Source organism: Podarcis gaigeae, assembly GCF_964106915.1.
Source record: "Podarcis gaigeae genome assembly, chromosome: 5".
In the NCBI taxonomy this organism is placed as follows: Eukaryota; Metazoa; Chordata; class Lepidosauria; order Squamata; family Lacertidae; genus Podarcis; species Podarcis gaigeae.
Window position 1 is genome coordinate 56,099,012 of NC_139681.1, and position 23,922 is coordinate 56,122,933.

A 23,922-nucleotide genomic window follows, 5' to 3' on the forward strand; every position below is an offset into this window, starting at 1 on the left:
CATTCAGTACTACATACAAATTGAGTGATGACATCCACTTCATCAGAAATATATAATGACTGTCAGATAAAAATAATTTCAGTACAGTCTACTTCTTGCCTGCTACCTCTCATAAGATCCACGGCACACTGTTAATAAGCAATTATACGAGAAACGTGCTAAGAGGAAGGCACAATTGGCAAATCCATACTGTGATCAACTCCCGCCTGGGAACCAATGTCCCCAACTGTGGAAGGATGTGTGGATCCAGAATTGGCCTCCACAGTCACTTACGGACTCATTGTTAAAACCGTGTTTATGGAAGACTATGAGTGATTGCCAAAGAAATAGAAGATACTTCAAATCATTTTAATGAAGATTAATGTCCAAGACTATTGTACTATTTTATTTCCATAACACCACTATCTGCATCCTCATATTTAACTGAAAGCTAGCCTAATTAATATCCAGCTAAGCTTGAAATGCCTATTTGCTTCTGGGGGGAAACAACATTTAACTCTTGAGGCCTGTGTGCTTTTTTTGCCAATTGACAATCTTAAAAATTAAGACAGCTTTATTATTCTGTACCTAGGTATTATTCTTGAAAAATAAAAATATACCATAAAATAGAATAATCACCATTTTGAAGGTTGTGCCAACGATGGTGGTTCCGACTTTGCTATTTTCAGCAGAACACGCATTGGATTCAATTCATGATGAGGTGGTTCTATTTCAGCCATTTCTATTAAAGTGACACCTAAAGACCAAACATCAGCCTTGTAATCATAAGGCCTGTCTTTAGAGGTCTCACACATTACTACTTCAGGAGCCATCCTGGGATAGAAAGCAAAAAAGAAAAGATGTTTAAGATCAATTATCTGTAATAAGTGGTATTTCCAACAGCAAGAAGAAATATACCCAAGGGGCAATATTTAACCAAGTTAAATGGAAATAATCAACACCATCAGAGTAGAGCCACTGAAATAAATGTATATAAATTACTATAAACCATTGATTCCAATGGGTCAGAGTATGACTAATCTTACATATAAATTAAGGTTAATAAAACCAGTAAATTCTCCAACAAAACAACATTATCATTTTGTTTACTATACTTGATTTTTTTAAATAGAAATTTGTATATAAAATGCAGTATGCTGCACTCAGCATAAAACAGTACAAAAATTGCACACATACCAATATGGAGTACCAATGAAAGAATCTCGTCTTTGTATTGTCCTTGTATTTTTAGCAGACACTCCAAAATCCGCTTCAAACAAATGAGAAAACATTACAGTCACTCATACCAATATACACTTTTACTTCAAACAGTGTCATTTATGTAAAAACTTGTATAACACCACTCATTTGTCAAGAATATTCAACAGGTTTACAACAAAAAAATATGAATTAATAGAGAAAGGATTAAGCTCATGAGTGATGAGAGCATAGTTTAACCTAGTGAGTAGATCTGTGACAAGTGAGGCACAGGTAGGGGCATGACTTCTTTTCACTTCAGGCTGAACTCCCAAATTGGAAGCTTGTACCTCCAATAGTATTGAGCTTCTTGGGCACTCTTTGCCAAAAGAATCACTTTAATCATCTATATTTGCATTGGTTTTATAAATCATTGAATGTTACTATAATGACAAAGATTGATTTTCTTGGGGTTCAAGAAGACAGAAAAATGGATGAGGTTTGTAGAAGTTTATATTTATAATGGAATAACCAATATGCTCTGTGAACACTTAACTGATATAGTTATGCATTTTAATTATATGATTACATCGTTTAATATTTTGATATAAAAATCAGAGGGAAAGGGGCATAAAAGTCCACATCAACAGAAATATGAAGGGAATTCATTCTACAAGTTACTAGTAGCAAAGATGAGTGTCCCCAATAAGCACTAAGCTGTTGTCCCCACTAACATCATAAATGCTTAGTAAAATGTAACACAACAATGCAGTTCCACATGAAGCCACACAATGGAAATGGCCTAGTTCACAGTACGTGGTTAGAAACATATTTAGGAATTTTGATGGAAATCTGCTTGTCCGATGTAATTATTTTCCCTTCCTTCCACCCTGGGTTATTCTGGGCATTCTCCCAAACCTCCAGAGTGGATTTGGTGAAGGCTTGGAGATATGTGGGGGAAGGAGAGCCCTGCTGCAATAGCAGGAGTCCTTGTGCTGACTTCTGCTTATAAACCGGACTACAGTGGTACCTTGGGTTACGAACTTAATCCATTCTGGAGGTCTGTTCTTAGACCAAAGCATTCTTAAACCGAGGCACGCACTTTCCCTAATGAGACCTACTTCCGGTATTGCAGAGTTTGTTGTCCGAAGCGTTCGTTAACAGGACTGTTCATAGACCGAGGTACCACTGTAGTTGAATCTGGCCCTATGAGTTTAAGAAGCCAGTTTGCTAATACTGAAACGTTCTGCCTAAAGATGCAAATAGTAAACGGAGCTGAGGAGGAAGCTGTTCCTCAGTTTAAGTCAATAGTTTCAATCTGGGAAGAAAAGAAATGTATGTCCATTCCTTAATCCCCACACATTCATGTGCATTTCCTAAAATGGCCTTTAAACATCTTAGCGGGCTAAGTTATGACCAAACAGCAAGCAGCCACCACAAAAAGCAAGGGCGAAAGGCAGACACTGCCCTGAAGATCTAAGCTCAAACTATTTTTAAAGATTTATTGTGAGAATGAAATAAAGCTATATATAATAATCTAAAAGGAGCCTAATAATCCAATGAAACAAATTACAGCACAACAAAAGGCATTTACTTGCTGGTACAAATATTCAAAATGCTGAAACTCAATAGGCACATCTTATTCCTTAAGACTAAAGTAAGTACTTCAGCATTCAATGCATAATTTACATATTGACTCCACTCCCACAGCATGTATTGAAAGCCAAGTACAAACAATTGTTTAAAAGTTGGATTAAAAATATATTGCTCCTATAAGGACATAACAGTCCTGCTGGATTAAGCCCAAAGACCCATGTAGTACAGCATTTTCATCTTACAACGGCCAACTAGATGCCTACGAGAAACCTGCAAACAGAAACTGAGTGTAACAGTGCTCTCCTCACTTGACTTGTGATTACCAGCAACTGGTATTCAGAGGCATGCCATTCATATTATCTCAGTGGTTGTTGCTTCTGAACAATCAAGGAATCCCATTCAGTGGACAGCTGGAGTTTTTATTTTCCCACATGGAAACCTTAGCCGATATGATGGGGTTTCTTGGCATGGCACCTGACCATGCAGAAGCAACAGCCACATTGTAAGGGTACCATATGATTGAACCTTATCTGTAACTGCCAGATGCTGGGGTTTAAAAAACAAGCAATGAATATTGATAGCATGCCTTGATTATAATCTTCCCCAAGCATTTGGTAGGTCAGTACAATACGAAGAAATGGTCTAGCTATGTAGATCATTTATCTGAACAAGTACAGGCATTTTAAAGTGTTTCTATGTGTGTCCCAAAAAACATACCACGTCAGGCTTTAAGAAACATTAAAGTATTCAGTACAAGTACTACAATAGGCCCACCCATTCACTCTGAAATTCAAAGGAAATTTGTCAAGTGTAATTACAATAATTACTTAAATTGTTTATTTTCCAGGTCAACAAAACTTACTTATAACAGCTGGAAAATAATACATCATGAAATCTCTTTTCATCCAAGTTAAATTTTTAAAAGAGGAATACTCACCTAGCTTAATGTCTCCATCCAATGTGAAAAGAATATTCCCAGCTTTTAGATCTCTATGAATGATCTTATTTTCATGCAGATAGTGCAGCGCCTCAAGTGTCTGTCTGCAAACTACCCTGATCTGTGGCTCGGTTAGTGGCCTCTCAAGTTCTACAAGAAAAGCATACTCTCAAAATATAAAAACCATCATTTACAGATTGCATTGATTCACATTTTTAATGAACATTTGCTTCAACCTGATAAGTCTTAAAAGCTGATCAAACAGAACGGGATTCTCCAACCTAGTGTTGTTTAGATGTGTTTGACTACAGTTCCTATCATTCCCCCAGTTACCTAGGCCACTGGAGTGAACAACTTGTAGTTCAACACATTAGGATGGTATGAGATTGGAGAAACCTAATGTAGAAGCCACAGTGTGAAGAAATATGAAGAAGCACCACGAAGAATCAAAACAAAAATGAGAACAGGCTCTGATGCTTACTGGTCACATGACTATTATAGTTCTATGTGTTTTGGAATGAACTAGTCCTTCAGGAACTTGAAAAACTTGCAAGCTCCTGAAATTATCACCCTAGCTATTCACTGCAGACACAAAGAGAATAAACCTGTTCAGAATTGGTTGTTAAGTTCAGACTTTCCAAACAAGTACCTTAAAGTACTTGCAAGCTCTTCAAGTTCCTGAAGGAGTACTTCAGAAGCAGAGAGTTAAAATAAAAGTCTTGCAACACTAAGCAGTGGAACCTGTTTTCTTTGTTTTAATGTAAAAGCTATGTCATAGATATTTATATCCACAATAGTTCAAATGCTGTCTTGTTTTTCATTTTGCAGCATTGCTGAATCATGATACTTGTGTGCATGTGTATGTTTGCTACTAAATACATTAAAATAAAACAGTTTAACTATGGATATTCTTATATATAAAATGGGTACAGAAAATATATTAAACCAGGCATAGGCAACCTCCCCCCCCCCCCGATGTTGCTGAACCACAACTTCCATCATCCCCAGCAAGAATGGTCAATAGCTAATGGTGGGTAATTCAGCAACATTTGGAGGGTCAAGGGATCCCCATACTCTGTGGTGAGCAATCTAAATATGTTGCCAAACTATTTTTTATCTGGAGCACATTTCTCACAGATCAGAACTGGCAACACACTTCCTTTTACACCTGAATTCTTTTATCTTATACACTAGTCAAAATGGAGGTGGCTGAGAGTGAAAAAAGGGAGGGTCTGCAGAAGGAACAGTACTATTAAAGTTCCATAAATTATTCTGGGCTCCAGCTTTCTCATCAAAGCTAAAATGAGAGATAAGAATGGCCTATTGGGGAAGTTCAAGAAGTCCTGCTGCTCTGGTAACTAGGATGAAGTAACACTCTTTGGGGGGTTTTACTGTGGTTTTCAAGAGGTCTTGAAATGTACTCCTTTAGTGAGATCAGAAACCGCTCTTTCCTTAAGGCCTTTCTTAGGAGTGACAAAAGCTTTTTATTTTGAAGGATTTTAACTACTAAATTAATTCCTAGGGTAGATTTGGTAAGTAGTGTCTTTTGTGTTAAATGTATACAAATGTTTAAAATCACAAGGACCACCCATCCCCAAATGAACCAACCTGAACCCTGCAATCCTCATTTGAGGCCCTTTTTTGCATGCTTCTTCCATGAGAGGTCTGAAGGGTGGCAACACAGAGTGGGCCTTTTCTGCAGCGGCTCCATGCTTGTGGAGGGAGGCTCACCTAGTGCCTTTGTTACATACCTTTCGGCACCAAGCAAAACATTCCCCTTCTCCCAGGCCTTTTGCTAATTAAACAATCTGTGGCCTTTTAAACTGTGCGTGGTGTGGTGTGGTTATTGTTATTGTTTGTTTGTATGCTATGTATTTTTGTGTTTTTATATTGTAAACCACCCCATGATCCTCAGATGAAGGGCAGTGCAGAAAATAGATAAATAGATAGACGGACAGACAGATAGATTTTGGTACACAGTATAACCAAACTGTTAATATGCAAAATTGTAGCTTTCTTTTGCAAAACGTAATATTGTACTTGCCCAACATTACAGCATCTACAGCACCACCAGCACAGAATTCAATCAGGATCTGCATATAAAAAATAAAATAATCTATTTTTAAACTTCCAAGTATTGAGATTTAACTTTGGCTAGCCAGAGCACAGAGGATAAATCAAAACTCCCCTAACCAAGGACTCAGCTAGATGGGTAAAGAAAAAGCTATTTTATGTGTTATATATGTGATAAAACATTGTGCCACCAGATGGCGCTGTGGAGTCCCACGTTTCTCTACCTGTTTTCCCTGTTTAAATTTACAATACATTTAACTGAAACACTCAAGTGTATCAACATTTTGAGGTTTCTGATGTTTGACTAATCAGTCACTCCTTTCGTCTTTGGGTTGTGAATGTTTGTTGATGACAAAAGATGGCAGGGTTTTACTGGCCATATTGCTTGCTTTCATTTATAGAAATGAAGAACTCTGCATCTGATATTTAGCAAGCAGCAACAATAGAAAACCTAGCATTTTGTTACTGTTACAATGTGTGGGCACACAATGAAAAACACTGCAATTCCCGTCCCTGCCCAACCCTCAAACACTCTTTCTAGGGAGACTATATGCTTAAATCAAATTGAGCAATGCTTATGGGCAGAACTGTCTATACCAGGGTGGGGAACCTCAAGCCCACCAGCTGAATGTGGCCCTCCAAGCCTCTTATCTGGTCCTCAGGAATTTCTCTAGGTCTCACACCCTTCCCCTACTGGTCTAGAATTCTAAGATTTAACAAATTGACCTTATAATATGCAATTCCCCCATTAGCTAAAATTTTAAGAAGGCAACAGACTTTGGAGGGGGGAAATTCCACGAAAATTCTGGGAACCCGGGATTGAGGCTTATACCCCCATGATTTTCTGAATGTAGTAAGCCACAGTAAACAAAGTGTGGCCTGCCTAGTGTAGGTCAGGCTCCTCCCTGTCTCTCTGTGTATCTCTCCCCCACTTAGGGGGGTAAAGGGGAACCCTGACCGTTAAGTCCAGCAGCGGATAACTCTGGGGTTGTGGTGCTCATCTCGCTTTACTGGCTGAGGGAGCTGCTGTACAGCTTCCGGGTCATGTGGCCAGCATGACTAAGCCACTTCTGATGTACCAGAGCAGCACATGGAAACACCGTTTACCTTCCCCCTGAGCAGTACCTATTTATCTACTTGCACTTGACGTGCTTTCAAACTGCTAGGTGGGCAATAGCTGGGACCGAACAACGGGAGCTCACCCCATTGCGGGGATTCGAACCGCCAACCTTCTGATCGGCAGGCCCTAGGCTCAGTGGTTTAGACCACAGCGCTACCCGCCCACCTGTCAGTTGGTGAAAATGATCTGTTCCTTTCACCTAGGCTGGCAAAAATAAAAGCCCAATCCATCACATTTGAGAGCATAAGGATTTTTACAATGAAAGGGCAAGATAGAAGTACTCTTAAATAAATATATAAATTTAAAGTAAAATATCTTATTTTATGAATTGAGAACTCTAGCAAAAGCTTTTGCCTTAACAGCAAGCATATTTAGGTCTAAAGTTACATTCCAGAAGGTTTAAGCACCCTTTCCTCCACTGTCAACAAACTGTACATATGCAAACTAATTAAACACCCATATTGTACTGAAGTATTGTTTTGTCAAGTCATAAAGACACTGTAATTTCACATCTTCTCCTAAAGTACAGGCTCTGAACAACAGCAAATACCTACCCAAAGGTTGTTTTCATAATAAAAGGCATCTAGAAGTTTGACAATGTTAGGATGATCACAGGATGCTAGGATATCAATTTCAACCATGTAGTCTTCAAGTTCTTCCTCAGATTTAGTATCAATCACCTTTGCAGCAGCAAGCACATTTGTTTCTTTGTTCTGAGCCTGGAAAATACATTGAAACAAAATTCTGGTCAGTTGTTTTACTTGTTCCAATTTATATAACTTTATGAGCACTTCCCCATCTTCAACAGACTCTACAAAGAAGTATTAACATTGTAAAATGTCTATGTTTTAATTGCCCTCTAATTCATTGTCTCATCTCTCATCCAGCTTTTACTGTTACTGGACTCTTTGGGGAGTGGGGAAAACAGTCTACAAGTTGATTCCTTCCTGCATTACTAAAGCACCTGCCCCCGGTATGAAGGCAACAAAAAGAAGGGGAGGGTGATAAACAACGGAAAACTTTAAGGTAATATTACACACTGCTTAAGTCTTCCACATCTGAATGTGGAGGTATGTTCTTGTTTCTGGTTAATCCTAGACAAATTGCATATGGAAGTAGCAACCCACATAATATGTAAGACCTAAGACACAAAGTACACCTTTGTCTCCTGTAGAGGTTTAAACATATCCACAAGTAAAATGACACACAAGGTGAAGGCAAAACTCTGAACTACAGTAGTGTGATGTTCTACATCACTGATAAACACACACACAGAGACACAAGTTGCCAAATACAGGCCAGGAAACAAGTCAACAAAGTTGTGAGGATACAACCAGGAAGAAATACCACCAATAAAATCAGAAATATTCAACTTCTTGGGGGTTTTTTTTGGTTAGGGGGTGGATATTGAGATTTCACCCCTCCCATATCCAAGAATCTCCTGATGAGTCTGCTGATTCTCCAGAGAGAAAGAGGTGTGTTCTGCTCTCTACTTATTCTACTCCAGCACCAAGTCAGTCAGTCAGTCAGTCAGTCAGTCAGTCAGTCAGTCAGTACTGAATGTTAGAGATCGTGTGTATAGATAAGGTTGCTGCTAAGAGCAGCTGCAGACACTCAGTGTAGTGTAGCATTCTTTATGCTTAGAGAACCCATTAAGCTCTGTATATAGTTGTATAGTAGTTGTAGATAGAATAAAGAAGATATTCTACAGAGCTGCTCTCCGAGTCATTTATATACTCTGCTAGACTCTGCTATACTCTGCTGTGCGACGACTGTCTTCTTGTGGAAGTGAATCCGGTGCTCACAACTCTAAGCTGTGAGTCCACAGCACTTTGACCTGTTCCTGTCCAGAAGGTGGTCTCTGGAAGTGCTACCCAGCTCGCCTAGCCCAGTCAGGGCTGAAGTGCATGAGTCCAGTTGGTGGTACTGGCTCAAGGGCGATGCTGACAGATATTGTAAAGCATGATGGCCTTAACATGGTGTCAGGCTAAATGCAGCGTTTCATTGTGCGTTCTGTGGGCTTTGGCTTCATCTGTCTTCATGGCTATTATATGCCTCTACTGTTTTGAGTGCCGTTTCCATATCAACCACCTCAGCATTAGCAACAGACTACCCAGCATATTTGTTGCGGTTCTTTTCCTTCCTCCCAGACATGGTTACTTACAACCCACAAAGTTATATATACAAAACTGGCAACAACCTGAAGCATTTAAAGCAGTTTGGATTTCTTTCATCTCATGTATTAATTTGCCTATGGAGGGCATTAAGCCAAAGTGTCCTAGAATTCCTTTTGGAAAGATTTATTGACATATTTTACCTTGCCATATCCTTGATTATTATGGAAGTGAATTTTCCACTCCTCTCCCCTATCTTTGCATGTAAATTTTCTGAATATGACAATGTTAGTCTTTTATATTGACTTGTTTATTAGTGTGCATATTTATGTATATATTTAAAACAAATACACACTTGTCTGGTTAAGCATATTATTTCTCTCACATTTCCAGTAGTTCCATGGGCCTTATTCACATTTTCTAAGCTAAAATGAAACACACCTCATTTTTACCTTTTATAACAAGGAAATCAGTGAAACAAACAAAAGTTGTACATTTGCAAGAGCTGTCAAAACAGCAGCAAATGATTCAGAGTGGAAGCTGCAGGTTCACCTTTAAATGTGAACATCAGTTGCAAAGTTAAGGGTTTGGAGAGCAGGAGTGTTGGAAAGACTAACTGGGCTGTGAGTTTGGATGGATGGAAAACTATTTATTTACTTATTTGCTTACTTGCTTGTTTGGCACCCAGGGCAGATGTCCTGTCACAACCCTGGCCTATTGTGACATGGAACAGATCAACCACCAAAGCAAAATTCCATATTTCCCCGTGTATTAGATGAGGTTTTTAACTCAAAAATCATGTCAAAAAACTGGGGTTGTCATATACACAGATAGTGGCGGCGGGGGGGGGGGGGGAGCTGCGCGCTGCTAGCCAGCCAGCTGATTGGTGGGCGTGCAACTCCCCCCCCATGCCGCTGTGGGAGGCACGTGCTCAGGAGAACATTTCCCGCAGCTGCATTGAGGGGAAGCTGTGTGTGCCAGCCAGCTCCCTCTAGGGAGCTTCCTGCCCACAGTGGCATGGGGGGAGCAGCTGCCCACTTTGCTAACCCCCAGCAACAGCCCTGCTGGGGTGATGGCACGAGTGCAATTTCCCTTTTAAAAAGCTCAACAACTTTGGGCCATCTCCCCTCATTTTCTTTAAAGTTAGTCCCCCAAAATATGGGGCATCTTATACATGCAGTCATCTTATACATGGAAAAATACGGTAACGTGGAAAAGGAGACGTAGTAATTCCACACACTTAACATAAGTCAACTGTGTGATGCAGTAGCAGCGAAAGGGGTGGGGTGGTGGGGTAAGGTAATGCTATTCCAGGCTGTATCAACAGAAGTATAGTGTCCAGATCAAGGGAATTCAAGCCTTATTCTGCCTTGGTCAGACCACACCACAATTTAAAAAGGATATTGGCAAGCTGGAACGTGTGCAAAGGAGGGCAACCAAGAAGATCAAGGGTCTGGAAACCAAGCCTTATGAGGAATGGTTGAAGGAGCTGGGTATGTTTAGCCAAGAAAAGAGACTGAGAGGAGATATGATAGCCCTTGAGATATTTCAAGGTGGCTATCACATGGAAGAGGGAACAAGCTTGCTTTCTCCTGCTCTAGAGAAATGGCTTCAAGTTACAAGAAAGGAGATTCCAACTAAAATTCAGAAAGACCTTTCTGATGGTAAGAGTTGTTCGACAGTGGAACAGTGGTGATGGGCTCTCCTTCATTTGATGTTTTAAGCACTGGTTGTATGGCCATCTGTCATGAAGAAGAAGAGGAGTTTGGATTTGATATCCCACTTTATCACTACCCGAAGGAGTTTCAAAGCGGCTAACACGCTCCTTTCCCTTCCTTCCCCACAACAAACACTCTGTGAGGTGAGTAGGGCTGAGAGACTTCAAAGAAGTGTGACTAGCCCAAGGTCACCCAGCAGCTGCATGAATGTTAGTTGAGATTCCTGCATTGCAAGAGATTGAACTATGGGTCATTTTCAATTGTACAGTTCTATAGTAGCATTACCTTAAGTCCCCTGTGGCTGGAAGATGCTGCCCACAGAAAGGAACAAACTATTTAGTATGCCTGCAAGAAGCAAATCTGCAGCTTGACTTCTATCACTTCAATTTGTAATGCTCATTTTATTTTTTTGTAGTGGTCTGTATAACTGCATTGGTAATTTAATTTTTGGGAGGAGATATCGCAGAAACCATAGTTCAGAGATGCTGGACTTTTTTAAAAAAAGAAAAACATCTTAATTTACTGTATTAGTTGATCTTCAATGGCTGTTCAATGTGGTTTGTGCATGAATCATTCCAGATTGTAAGTGGGCCTCCCTAAATAACTGCAAATGCTTTACTGAGCGAATGACATACTCACAATGCAGCTTCAAAGTATTGGGAAAGGAAGTGAAGCACCAAACCAAATACTCCACTCATATTAGATTTTTGTTACTGTGATGGAGTCCAGATTTTGCTTTTGTAAGCTATGGCCAGTATTTTTGCTGGCCTAATAACCAACCCAGGTGTCATGTAATACTACTGATCTATATCAGGAATGGTGAATATTTTTTATATCATCATACACACATACTCATAGAAGGGTCTAGATGAAAGTTTCCTACCCCTGTTCTATATGTGGGGAAACCCATCATTATAAGCTACTGAAAATAAACCAGCATATCTAAAGACCATAGCCTTAAGGGCCAGTATTTGTTTTCTGTGGAGAATTGCTTTCTGTTCAGTCACACTGGCAGTGACCTTCCAAGATCTGTCTTTCCAACCCAGCCACCCGCTAAGATACTTTAAACTGGAGGTGTGTAGGACCTAACTTGGGACCGTCCACATGTAAAGCATGACAAAGCAATAATCTCTTCATTTTAGGATTTTTTTCAGATCTTCCTGTTTTCCGAAACATTTTCAAGCACTCAAGAACATCTATCAAGTCTAGAGTCTTGTACCTTAGAGATCAGACATGGGGACAGTGAATGCAAATCATATTTGTGTTATGCCACAAAAGTAAATCTGTGTACAGATAATTGTGTAGTACGGTCTCCACTAAATGATTATGGAGGTTAAACTGTGAATACAGTTGCAGAAAAGCTTGAGGAATGAAACAAAACTCCGTTGTTTTTCTTCCATAGTTTCACTGAACTATGAAGTAGTAACTAGCATCAATATAAATGTAGAAGTGAATGTTATCAGTGATAAAAAATGACTAGGCTAACTTCCAACAGTTTCCGCAAGCATATTATACAACTTTTTAAGTTGTCACTTTATTCCTCTCACATTCTAACTCTCAGTTTACCAGCAGGACCATCTCACATGCTTTCCTCATTAATAGGCCAACAAACAAGTAACAAAACTGCATGACTAGCTTTCAAGTACTACTTGTAAAAGAGGCTTTATACAAGAATGTGTACTAGGCAAACACATTTATCACACAGTGATTCATTTTTCCTTCCACAGAATTAAAATCAACTTTGAAAGCTGGGAAACAACAAAATGAAGCAGGGTCTAATTTGAAAACTGCATTGATGTTTAATAAGTGTCAAGACTTTAATTTATAAAGTTACAAGTACGTAGCATAGTTCATGGCACAAAATCATAAGCATATATTTTAATTATGTATGTATTTATAGTCTGCTTTCGTAAATGTTTATCAAGGCAACATACAACATGCAAAAGGAAAATTAATTCAGTAAAGCATCAATAAAACACCACTAAAACACCAGTAAATATTAGGTTATAAGAATTTTTTTTTTGTAGTAAACATCTATCTAAACAGTTTTCATACAGCATTTATCTCCCTTGACTGGCCTATCTGAAGTTAGATGAATTTGAAAACATTCCATTATTTCCAAATAGTAAAAATACAGTATTACAAGTCTGTTGAGCTTAATAGGACCACAGATTGAATGCTACAGACCCGATGTAAGAGCACCTTTATTAAAGCTGCTGTTGGCAGAACAGAACACAATTATACACAGAATTGAGAAGATTTTTCTCCAAGAGGTGATAACTGTGTTCTACCAGTTTGAGTTTTGAACTTAAGTATGATGTAAATTAAGTAACCAAATGTACTGCATCTATATGCATAAAGGCAACACACCTAAGCATAATTCTGCAAGTGTTAATATTTTATCCATAATTATCAAGCTTTAAGACTATATTAAAGTAACTATTATGTTTGGGTCAAAATGTCTTCTTTCAAATGGAGAAACTCTTATTAACATGAGAATGCTAAAACAAAGAAACAGGCAACACATTAAGAGTGGACTAGGGAATTCTATGTAGGATTTTGGAGATTGCTTAGGTAACAATCTCCTCCCCACAGAATCCTATTGGGGGCGGGCTCTCCCGACCCTCCAGAGCAGATTTAAAGAAGATACAGAGAGTACCATCCCTGTTGCACCAGTGGGAGTGTTTGCACTGCTAGTAGAATGGGGTGATTGAATCTGACCCTAAGGCTGCAACCCTAGAGTTTTCTATTTGAGGGGAAGCTCCATTTAGTTCAGTGGCACTTATACTTCTGGGTTGATGTTCACAGGATTGCACTGAAGGGACAGATTACTTAACTTTTTGCCTTTTATATATCCTTTTAACTGTCTGCCCCTACTAGGTGCAGATTTTCCATCATCAATCAAGTACATGGAAATAGCCTCTTCAATATTTCCACACATTTCTTTCTTCTGTTGCACTGGTTAGTATTACTGTATCTGTCAAAGATTTGGGAAATCATGCTATCAGTAAAAGTGACAAGAGCCAGGTCAATACCCTTCCTGCAAACAGAGACTATTTATTCTTTCTCCTCATCTTATCTCTTCCGTCTGCCATCACTCTAAAAATAACTTTAGTGTAAATATTGCTGGTGCTTGGGACACTTTTGTGCATCCTGACCAATCATCTGATTTGAGAACCAAGGGATTAGGAAATCTGGGCACACAATGCAATTATCAGACTTTCCTGCCCCCCCCCCCCCGGCATCCAGACAACTCTAATGCAGGCAGGATAGAACTTTACATGCCATTTCCAAAGTACCGTACTTCCCAAAACAACAGTGCAACCGAAACTATGTATTGGGCTTATTCTCCCTTGTGGCTTCAAAGTCAATAGCTCCAATGTTAGAAGCCGCAGGCACACGCACACATGCACACAGTTGTTTCACTATGACACACTGTGTACACATGACAGTGTTAAGGAGATTGCATGCAATGCCCTTTGTCTTAAAAGCATGACTTTTTAAACACTGGAACAAAGATAAAAGAAGCTGCATGCATTTTCCAAAGCACTGTCCAGTGCTAAGCACCATCTCCACTGCAAACCAAGACAGGATAGTTAGTGGGTGGTGGCAGTGTGAGGGGAAAGGAGCCAAGTGAATGAGAAGCATGAGGGTGAGTGACGTTTACTTAAGATCCTTAAGAGGTTGCCACCCACAACTGCCATTAATTCAGCTAGCTGGAACCAATGTAAGTTGGAGCCCAACATCAACTGATGGCCAAAGATTCACCATCCTGCTTTAGTATGTAAGGCTCAGCTGAAAGCTCCTATGTAGAATTGGGATGTGAGTGGAGGGAAAGGGAATCCCCTGAAAAGAATTTGGAAGTGGAGAAAGTACAACTTCTGCCTGGAGTTATTCATAGCAGCTGACATTTTTACTAAAATCCCTCAGAGTGATGCAATATTGCTTGGTGGGATGGGACTGATGGCACTAGGATCATTTCAGGACAGTAAAAGCAAATCTTGCACCCCAAGGATTTAATCTTCTCTTCAAATATTGTCAAAATGCCTCCATTTTGTTGCACAGAAAGGTTAAAGCCTAATACTTTTGTGGACTATGTACTGCCACATTAACTTTCTCACTGTCCCCTCCCTCTTGCCTATTTTTCAGCTAACAGAAACATGGATTGTGCCTAATGAAGTTTAATCTAATCTCATTGCTGCTTGCCTTCCAGCAGGCAGCTAAGATTTACAATTATCTATGCTCTGGTCACATTCCATTTATACAACATATACATGGGGCTGTCTTTAAGCAATGCATCTGGTTCAAAATTAAGTAGTTAGGCTTCCAATGAGGATGGGCAAAAAGAAAGTAGAAGAAGCTTGCCAGTCTCAACATGACTGCCAATAGCTTCCAATCTATTTAAGATGACAATTCAAAAACATATTTTAATCTTTTTCAGGCAAGCCTCCCTATGAAGAAAATTCCATAATCAAAATGCTACAATGGAAAAAGCACTATCACCTTACCACCCATCCTACCATTCTAATGCTATTCTGCTGTCTCTAATGTTGCTATTTTGGTCACATACCAAAGAGCCAATCAGTACAAATGCTCCCTAGTGGTTCTTTATAACCACTGCAAAACTTTATTGCCTAATAATTATGTACTCTACATATGCATGCACACAAACCAGATTTAGACCCAATGCTACTTTGGCTGTTCCAATAAGATTGACACCCTGCCATTTGATCAAATAATGTTCACAGTGGCTTACAATTGACTGAAATAATCAACACCCACTCATCTGTATTAGTTCCCCAACAGTAGATGAAACTAGGCCATACTTTCCTACAGTTTTGCTGTCCCTGAGCAACCAAGAGTTGTTCAGTATACTTTGTGACAAGGAGGTAGCTGCTCCTTTACTGGCTGATGGATTCAGACTGGTCTCCCCTTACTATGATAGGAGGAAGAGGGTGAATCTTCCCAGTGGCCTTTGGCCCCTGTGCAAAAGGCAGAGTTGGAGTACATAGCTTTGCTGACCCAGGACAAATGTCTTCATAACAAACAGAATAAATTATACTAATGCTTTTTTAAAGATGGCTTAGATTCACAGGTAACATATCTACAGATAAATTAATATTTTAAACCAACAACCAAGAAATTTATATAGTGTTAATCCCATATTCTTGGCTGTATTAGAATACAAACCTCACATTATTTCCACCTACATCTTGAGAGCAGAACTGCAATACACTTGGCATGATACAAATGTGTGCACTTTGTGACTACTATGCTATACAGTGTAATTCGAGGAATTAAAAAGAACAACCTGTTTGTTTGACTAAGTTGTGAGCAGAGGGAAATAGTGCTGGAAGCAGTAATGTCAACATCACAATATGCTAATAAAGCATTCTATGCAACTCAGAATTTTGCATACGGATGCCTCCTTAGGTTGCTTCAGTATCATTGACCTGCAGGGTGTTTTGTGTCACCTTAAAGACTAACAGTTGCATTGTCACATGAGCTTTCATACATCATAGCCCCTTTGTCAGATGCAATATTTATCTGCTTTGTATCTTCTGTCATTTCCAACCAACACAGCAGCCACTGTCTACTGAACAGCCTATTCATAATGCTTTCTTCAGAAATAAAAACATGTCAATATAAAGCTTTTCAGTCTGGAGAAAGGAAATGGCTGAAAATTCTGTAACCCGAGGCAAACATTTGTTGCTATCCAATGTTCAAGCATGTAATATGATCACCAAGAGCAAGTCTTGCTTTTATTATAATGGGTTCCTTACCATTAGAACTCAATTAGAAGCCCCAGAGGAATATTTCTCTTCCTACTGATAAAAAACATATGCATAAAAATTGCCTTAATGAAAGTTTGAAACATTTGTTCACTTCAATTCAGGAAATAGTGTGTAAGATGACATCACATAACAATAAAATGACAAGAAAGATCAAACATCTAAGCTTCCAGAAGTCTGTTTTAGTTTAATATAACTGCTACTTTTTCAAATTATAGTGAATTTAATTTGGATTCTTACCCAGATCAAGTTTGAAATCACCAAAATACAGTGTAGCTTTTGAAAACGAATTCTGCAAAAGTTTCCACATATATCAGTTAGTGAACTGCTTTGGGTAGCAGTCTCAGTGCCCTTCTCCCTAGTTACGAATGTCACAACTTTCAGCTTGTTTTATTGGGTTTCCTTTATTAGCTTTTATGAATTATATCAAATTTACTACTTTAAATTCAACTGAAGTTATCTTATTCTTTTAAAAAGTCAAAATAAACACAACAGGGCCACAACATTTTGATTGATGGATTACTGACAACCCTGGATCCCCAATACACATCCAATCCATATTCCTCTTTGGAATATCTAGACCAGAAGTAGGAAATCCTTTTGGCTGGGGGAGCAGACCTTTACTTTCCCCCACCTTGTGGGTCAACTTTGACAGGTGAGTGGGGTGACCCATGGGGGTGGGGTCTGCTTTGCCAATACATTCCCTGTGGGGAATTCAACTCCACGCCCAGTTCATTACCTGATACCACTCAGTGATGTTAACTGATTGGCAGGTCAGTGTTCTTTGGTGGAAATGGGACTCATAGGTCTACTAGGACATCCAAGGGCAGAGGTGTCCCATACCAATATAGACAGACCTCAAACCTGCCCAGTGCTAACATAATGGCATTCTTTATAAAGAAATTAAAAGCACTATACTATTTATACAGTTATAAGATGAATAGTTATAGAGATACCTTTATGCAGCCTTGATAGAGTTAATTGTATCCTGTTATAAAATCATGGGTGCTAACATTGGTAGCACTCAGAGCCCAGCCATTAATCAATGGCTTTAAATAATTATCTACTCTTAGCATAACTTGGATATCACCTCTTATTAGTCAGTAAATCAAATCCCATAAAATAATAGTTTACAGAATGCCTTTTTTTTTTTTACTCAACAAAATGCCGGTTTTTAAAAAATAGGCTCAATTATGGCTTATAATGTAAAATGTTTTTATATATATTCTGTTCTGAAAGTATATTAAATGCTATCAATATGTTGAAAACCATATTCTACCCATTCTGCTTATTGTTGCTGAATTCCACAAGTCTCCTAGAAATCGTTTACAGAGATTAGAGGCCAGTCTAAGGCACAAAACTAAAAATGGATAATTAAGTGGAGAATAGCAACAGACAGCTGGAAGGAAAAATTAACTACTGTTTTAACAAATGCTTAACTGTACAACTGATGGTCATTTCCACATCTTGGGAAACAGAAACTGACAGATGGCAGAAATCTATAAAGTTTATTCATAGTTCCTTATTCAATTCAGAGATAAATATGCAGCATGAAAAAGAAACTGAAATCTGAGCAAATAAAACTACAAAATGGCTTTAGGAAATCCCAAACCATGGCACTAGGAGACTGCTCAGAAAATAGTGTCCTAGAAGTGCTATATTCAAGACAAAACTGGAATCATGCGTTTTTTCTACCATAAAAATATATTTTAGCAAAAATATATACATGAACAGCTAATACGCCCTTTTGGTACCTTGCTTCCTCCTCTTAAAATAAACGTTTGAGGTTAACAAGAATTAACTCATACCTTGGAGAAAATGACTTGCCTTATAAAGGGATGGGTGGATACATTCTACATACACACTCCATGTACTGAAGTGTGAAAGAAAGCCTCCAGATTACTCATGAGGTATACACCCAGCTCATAAGTGACTAATGAAAGATGGCAAGAATCAGCATGTACACCATACTTCCTTGATTTGAAGAATTAAAAATTATTAACCCTGGATAATATCAACTGTACTATTATGTATACTGATATGCCATCTTGGGCTTCTTTGGGAAGAAAGGTGGGATGTAAACTAATAAGATTTCTGTGCTTGTGTATAACAGAGGAAGTTAGTTGCTTTTGTTTTCAACTCATTGCAGGAATTGAGAATGTTGTGTCTGATGTGCAATAATAGATAAGCGTAGCTAGTCTTTTCTACTGTTATGAATCTTAATCCCATACTGAATCCAAGATTTCTGTGCTGCTCAGGAAGATGAAAGCATACTCCATGAGTAAAGCAAGGAATTGGATGATTAAAATATCAAACGTACAGCCTTAAACAATTATGGTACTTTTCACTAAAGTTGAAGAGAATAGCACTGCATGTGCAAAACTTCCAGAAGCTAACATGATGCAATATGTTCAGGAGATTGGCATCTATAACTGTATGAATGAGTCATACAAGACACACTTTAAAGCATGTTCCACAGAAATGCTGTATCAGGATGTGCAATATATGGTGTTCTGGGAGTTGCTAAATCACAACTCCCATCATCCCCAGCTACTAACCATACTGACAATGGCTACTGGGAGATGGAGTCTTACAATATCTGGAAGACCACAGGTTTCCCACCCTGTCCTTGTGCTATAATAATAATAATAATAATAATAATAATAATAATAATTTCTACCCAACCCATCTGGCTGGGTTTCCCCAACCACTCTGGGTGGCTTCCAACAGAAGGTTAAAAATACATCAAAACATCAAACATTAAAAACTTCCCTAAACAGGGCTATATCTCTCCACCATAATTTTTTTAAGTGAAAGTGAATTTTTGGTAGTATTTTATGTTCCTCTTTTAATGCTAATGAAAAGCTAAAACAAAGATTTAGCTTTGGGTATTCCAACACTTACACTTTGGCTTTCTATGCAAATGCAGTTAAGGTGGCTAAATACAAAAACAAAACAATATAATCAGGTAGAATCTAATGAAACCAGCAGAGAGCAAATGAACTACTGTATTCAAAAAGTCTCAGTTAAAAAATGCCTACTGAAAGCAACAGTTTTCAAGGCATGTTTGAAAGCAGGTAATGAAGAGACATATAAATGTCCCAGGAGAAATTATTCCATAACCTGGGTGCAACCATCGAAAAGGCCTCTCTCATTCCAACTAGCTGCACCTGTGTCAGCAGAAGGACAGCAAACCTCAAGCTGATTTGTCCAGTCCAGGCTGTCAGGGCATTTAAGGCCCAATCAACCTCTTGAATTGAGCCTGGAAAGAAACCAAATGCTGTTAAGTTGGTACAACCAAATTCCTGGTGACTCCAGATAACAGTTTCGCAGCAGTATTCTGAACCAATTGAACTGTGTTCAAGAGGAGCCCCTTGTAGGATACTTTACATAATACAACCTGGGAGTGACTAAGCCATGAACAAATGAGACTTGATCTGATTTCTCAATGAAAGGGTGCAAGATAGTAGACCAGATAGTTATGTCACAGGCACCTGCATAAATAGGGCAGATCCAGGAACCACTCCCAAATCTATGAGCCTGATGCTGGGAGTGCAACCTGGCATATAACAGATTAAATATTTATTGCAAGAACAGTAGTACTACCAACCAAATGAGAGGTTCAGGGGAATCAACAGGATCACAGTCCTCCATCTCCCAGGACAGGTCACCCAACAGGGTGAACAAGGCAATCTCTTTTTTTAAATGATATTTTGGCAATTTAAAATACACATCAACAATTCCTTTTACATTGACATATGTCTTCCACATTATTTTTCTATGCATATTTGCATACTTTAAATAATAATTATTGACTTCCCTCTACCTCTTAACAGCTTCTTCTCACTTTATTTCATTTTCTTTTGTACCATGTCAAAATCCTAACAAACTTTTCTTTACAGCAAAAGCCTCCAAAGGCGATAACCACCATGGTGTATTTGGTTCTAATAACTTTTTGGTATCATTCCCAGACTGAGTATTTTCTAATTATATGCTCGAGGAAACCTCTATGTGCTTTCACTCTGTTATAGCCCAAATACCCCTGCCAGCTGAATCTATTATCCCACCCCTCTATGTCCAATATATTTGTGTTTTTCAAAATCATCCATTCCGTTGTCGAGCAACGACATGCAGCTTCATAGTATAATTTGAGGTCCGGCAATGCAAAGCCCCCTCTGTCCCTTTTCTCCGTCAAAAGTTTATACTTTTTGCCTTGCCATATGAACTTTGCTAGTTCTTTCTGCCACTATTTAAAGCAGCTTGTCCTGCTTATTATAGGGATCATTTGGAATAAGAATAGCATTTTTGGCAGCACTGACATCTTGATAGTCAAGATTCTTCCCCATAACAATAGATTTAGTCTACTCCAAATTCCCAGGTCTTTTTTGATCTCCATCCATACTTCCGCATAATTATTGATATATAGATATATATTTTTTGTAGAGATCCAAATTCCTAGATATTTGATCTTTTTGAACAAGGCAATCTCAGCCCCACACCAAAATGAAGAGTACAGTACTGAAATACTATCATATGAAGAGCCCTGGTGACTCAGACCATAGACCCATCTAGTCCAGTAACCTATTCTCACCGCAACAACAAGATGCCTGGAGGAAGTTTCAAAGCAGAATTTGAGCACACTCTTCCCCACTTTCAAATGCCAACAACTGGTACACAGAGGTATACTACCTCCTACATAATGAAACTATAGAATTGGCTCTTATAAGATGTAGTGACAACCAGTAAGCTGGATGTCCTTAAAAGACAATTCGTAAAATTAGTACCATGCACTAAAGAATGAGATGCCTGAAAATTGTATTATTGCTTCCTCTAAGTGTGTTTTTCCTGAAAACACTTAATACTTGTTCTACCAATCTCTAATATGCAAACCTCTCAATTCTGCTCTCTGATGAGCTCATGCTTTAAAATGCTGTTTTGCATATATTCACATATATTCCCCCAACCACCATAAATCAGCAATTCAAAACCAAAGGCATAGTACTGTATCTATGAGGAATGGGATTCTTCCTTTTAGGAGTTACTTTATAAAGATCTTGCTAAGCCTAAGCCAACTGTTTAGAAAGCAGCTTGTCATCTAGAGAAAGGAAGGTTGAAGTGATAAGCAGCACTTGCAGAAGTCATACAAAAACAATGTTATATGAAAAACACACACAAAATTGAGTATTTCCCCCCTAGCAATGTACTTTGATGAAAGAAACTAATTTCATGCTTTCATAACAAACTGCATCTAGTAAGGCCTGCATTTTGACAGTGGTGAAATGAAGAGAATCCAGCATATATACATGCAAGAAACTCTTCTTTTTTTATAAATGAAATTCAAAACCAGTCATAGTTGAAAAACCAGCCAACAAGAACAACTTTGCAATACCAAAGAGGGAAAAAAGGGTGGATCAATGATCCAATACTTTTCCATCTCATATTTCTATTATTCTAAACTGCGACAATTCATAGAATCAAAGAACTGTAGAGCTGGAAGGCTGGCATGATCAAAAGAAAAACCATGTTTGCCCTAAGATGTAAACAACAGAACAACCAAAATCATTCTAAGGATAATGAAATCTTTATGATAAAATGAGATGTTCCTAAGTTACAGGTTATAGACAAAGACAGTGTTCATATTTCAGGATTACAGCAGGAATATAAGACAAAACATAATTTCTTACCTTGAATACTTTTCCAAAAGCACCATCTCCCAGTTCTCCTATAATTTCCCAATAGTCCTCTGGGTTTAAGTCTCTCTTGACATGCTCATATTGCTTCTTTTTCTTCTCACCCCCCAACTTGAAGATCTTACGAAAATTGAAGAATGACATCTTTGCTTTTTAAACTACCAGTAACTCAAAAACTGTATCAAAACCTCAGAGTAGACAACAGTTTGGCTTTTTCCAACACCTTTCTTCCTTGCTTTATGATCCAAAGGGATAAAAGGCACACAATTGCGGCAGTTATGTCACGTGAGAACTTTGATGCTGCCAGCAAACCAACAGAAAAAAAGAGTTTTTGACCTTAATTTTTAGATGCAGTATACAATAATCCAATGTCAAGTAGAACAACTTCTTTCAAGTCTATCTCTCTAGCTTTAAAAGCCAAAGAATCATTTGATCGCAAATTTCTTGCTCATAATAACCATACCATAGTACATGGCAAGGCCCCAAAGATGCTACTAGATAAAGTACATTGATGGTCTACAGCCATCAGTTGTGGCCGTCTTGGGGCTGGAAAAAACACACCAGCACAATATTTTTGATGGTGTAGCAAAACATCTGGTGGAGAATACTTGTGCCAAACAACGAAAGGGCAGACAGCAGTATTCAAATCCTACTACTCCAATACTACTTATTGAGCAACAAGGATTATAGGCACCATTTCAGGACAAGCTTCCTTTCGCTTGATGAAACAGCTTCAGGACTCCAACACTGTGAAGACTGCACATCCTCCTTCATGTTTTGGGTAAAATAAAATAAAAAGACTCCTTATTCAATGGGCGTTGGGAGCCAGTTTCGCCTGTTGGAGAGAAGAGGAAAGTGAGAAAGACCGTCCCGCCTTGACAACTCACGAACTCTCCGGTCCCTCCCCGAAAGACACTTAACCAATCCCCACAACAATTCAAAGTCAATCATGGATTTTGCTTTAAGGCGTGAGGGAGGGGCTCCACCGGAGTTTTTGAGGGATAAAGTGGAGCTACTCCACAAAGCAGGGGGCGTGTGAAATAAATCTCCCCCCTCCCCGCTTCACTTCTGTGTGGAAAAGAAAAGCCATAGGAGTCTGGGCTGAAGGAGACCTCCCCCCCTCCGGAGAATTAGTACCAACGGTCGTAACGACAACAAGCCCCACTTTTTTTAGTATTGGGGGGGGGTAGGAAGTGGGAAAGGAAAAGCGCTGCGAATAAAGGAGCCCACGACCCACAGGGAAGCTCATTTCAGCCTCTCACCCGGCCCGAGACGGATCCGGCGTCTTCGTCTTCGCCGCCGCCTTCTGTGTTCCCACTTCCTCTGTGGGGGCGGGGCAGAGAAATAAGCCTCCTTATGCCGATTTCCTCTCCTCCTCCCCCCGCCTCCAACCACCACCCGAGCCCGGCTGCGCTTCGCTTCTCTCCCTCGCTCCCAACTACAGTCACGCACGCGCACTCTCCTCAGCCACTCTCGACCGAGAGCCTGGTAGAAAAGCCACTCCCAACTCGCTCTCCTCCCGCTCCACTCTCAACCGCCTCGCTTTGGCACTAAACTACGCATGCGCGGTTCCACTCCAGTTCCGCCAGATGCCTCTTTCCCGGACTCGCGCTATGACTCCCCCCGCCTCTCTCTCATGTACGTAGCCGGGTTTCAAAGAAACGGGGGCGGAGGAAGGTGGAGAGGGAGGAGCTTAAAAGAGAAGG

At 39.3% G+C, this 23,922-nt stretch overlaps 1 protein-coding gene across 6 annotated transcripts in view; it reads right to left on the reverse strand.

Moving 5' to 3' along the window:
• The window catches only part of SLK (STE20 like kinase), a 49,172-nt gene extending 25,273 nt beyond the window's left edge, over positions 1 to 23,899 (reverse strand). For 4 of the 6 annotated variants that reach the window (XM_083741551.1, XM_083741548.1, XM_083741550.1 and 1 more), the window contains exons 1-7: positions 23,479 to 23,899; positions 22,211 to 23,051; positions 7,457 to 7,621; positions 5,754 to 5,802; positions 3,710 to 3,859; positions 1,177 to 1,249; positions 619 to 813 (exon numbers count right to left, since the gene is read on the reverse strand). In XM_083741551.1, the coding sequence (XP_083597677.1) occupies positions 619 to 813; positions 1,177 to 1,249; positions 3,710 to 3,859; positions 5,754 to 5,802; positions 7,457 to 7,621; positions 22,211 to 22,360 (782 nt within the window). In that variant the 5' untranslated portion in view covers positions 22,361 to 23,051; positions 23,479 to 23,899. Of the gene's footprint in view, positions 1 to 618; positions 814 to 1,176; positions 1,250 to 3,709; positions 3,860 to 5,753; positions 5,803 to 7,456; positions 7,622 to 22,210; positions 23,052 to 23,453 lie in introns of all 6 variants that reach the window. The other 2 variants (XM_083741549.1, XM_083741547.1) reach the window with 2 other exon arrangements.
• Between the last annotated feature and the right edge of the window lie 23 nt (positions 23,900 to 23,922).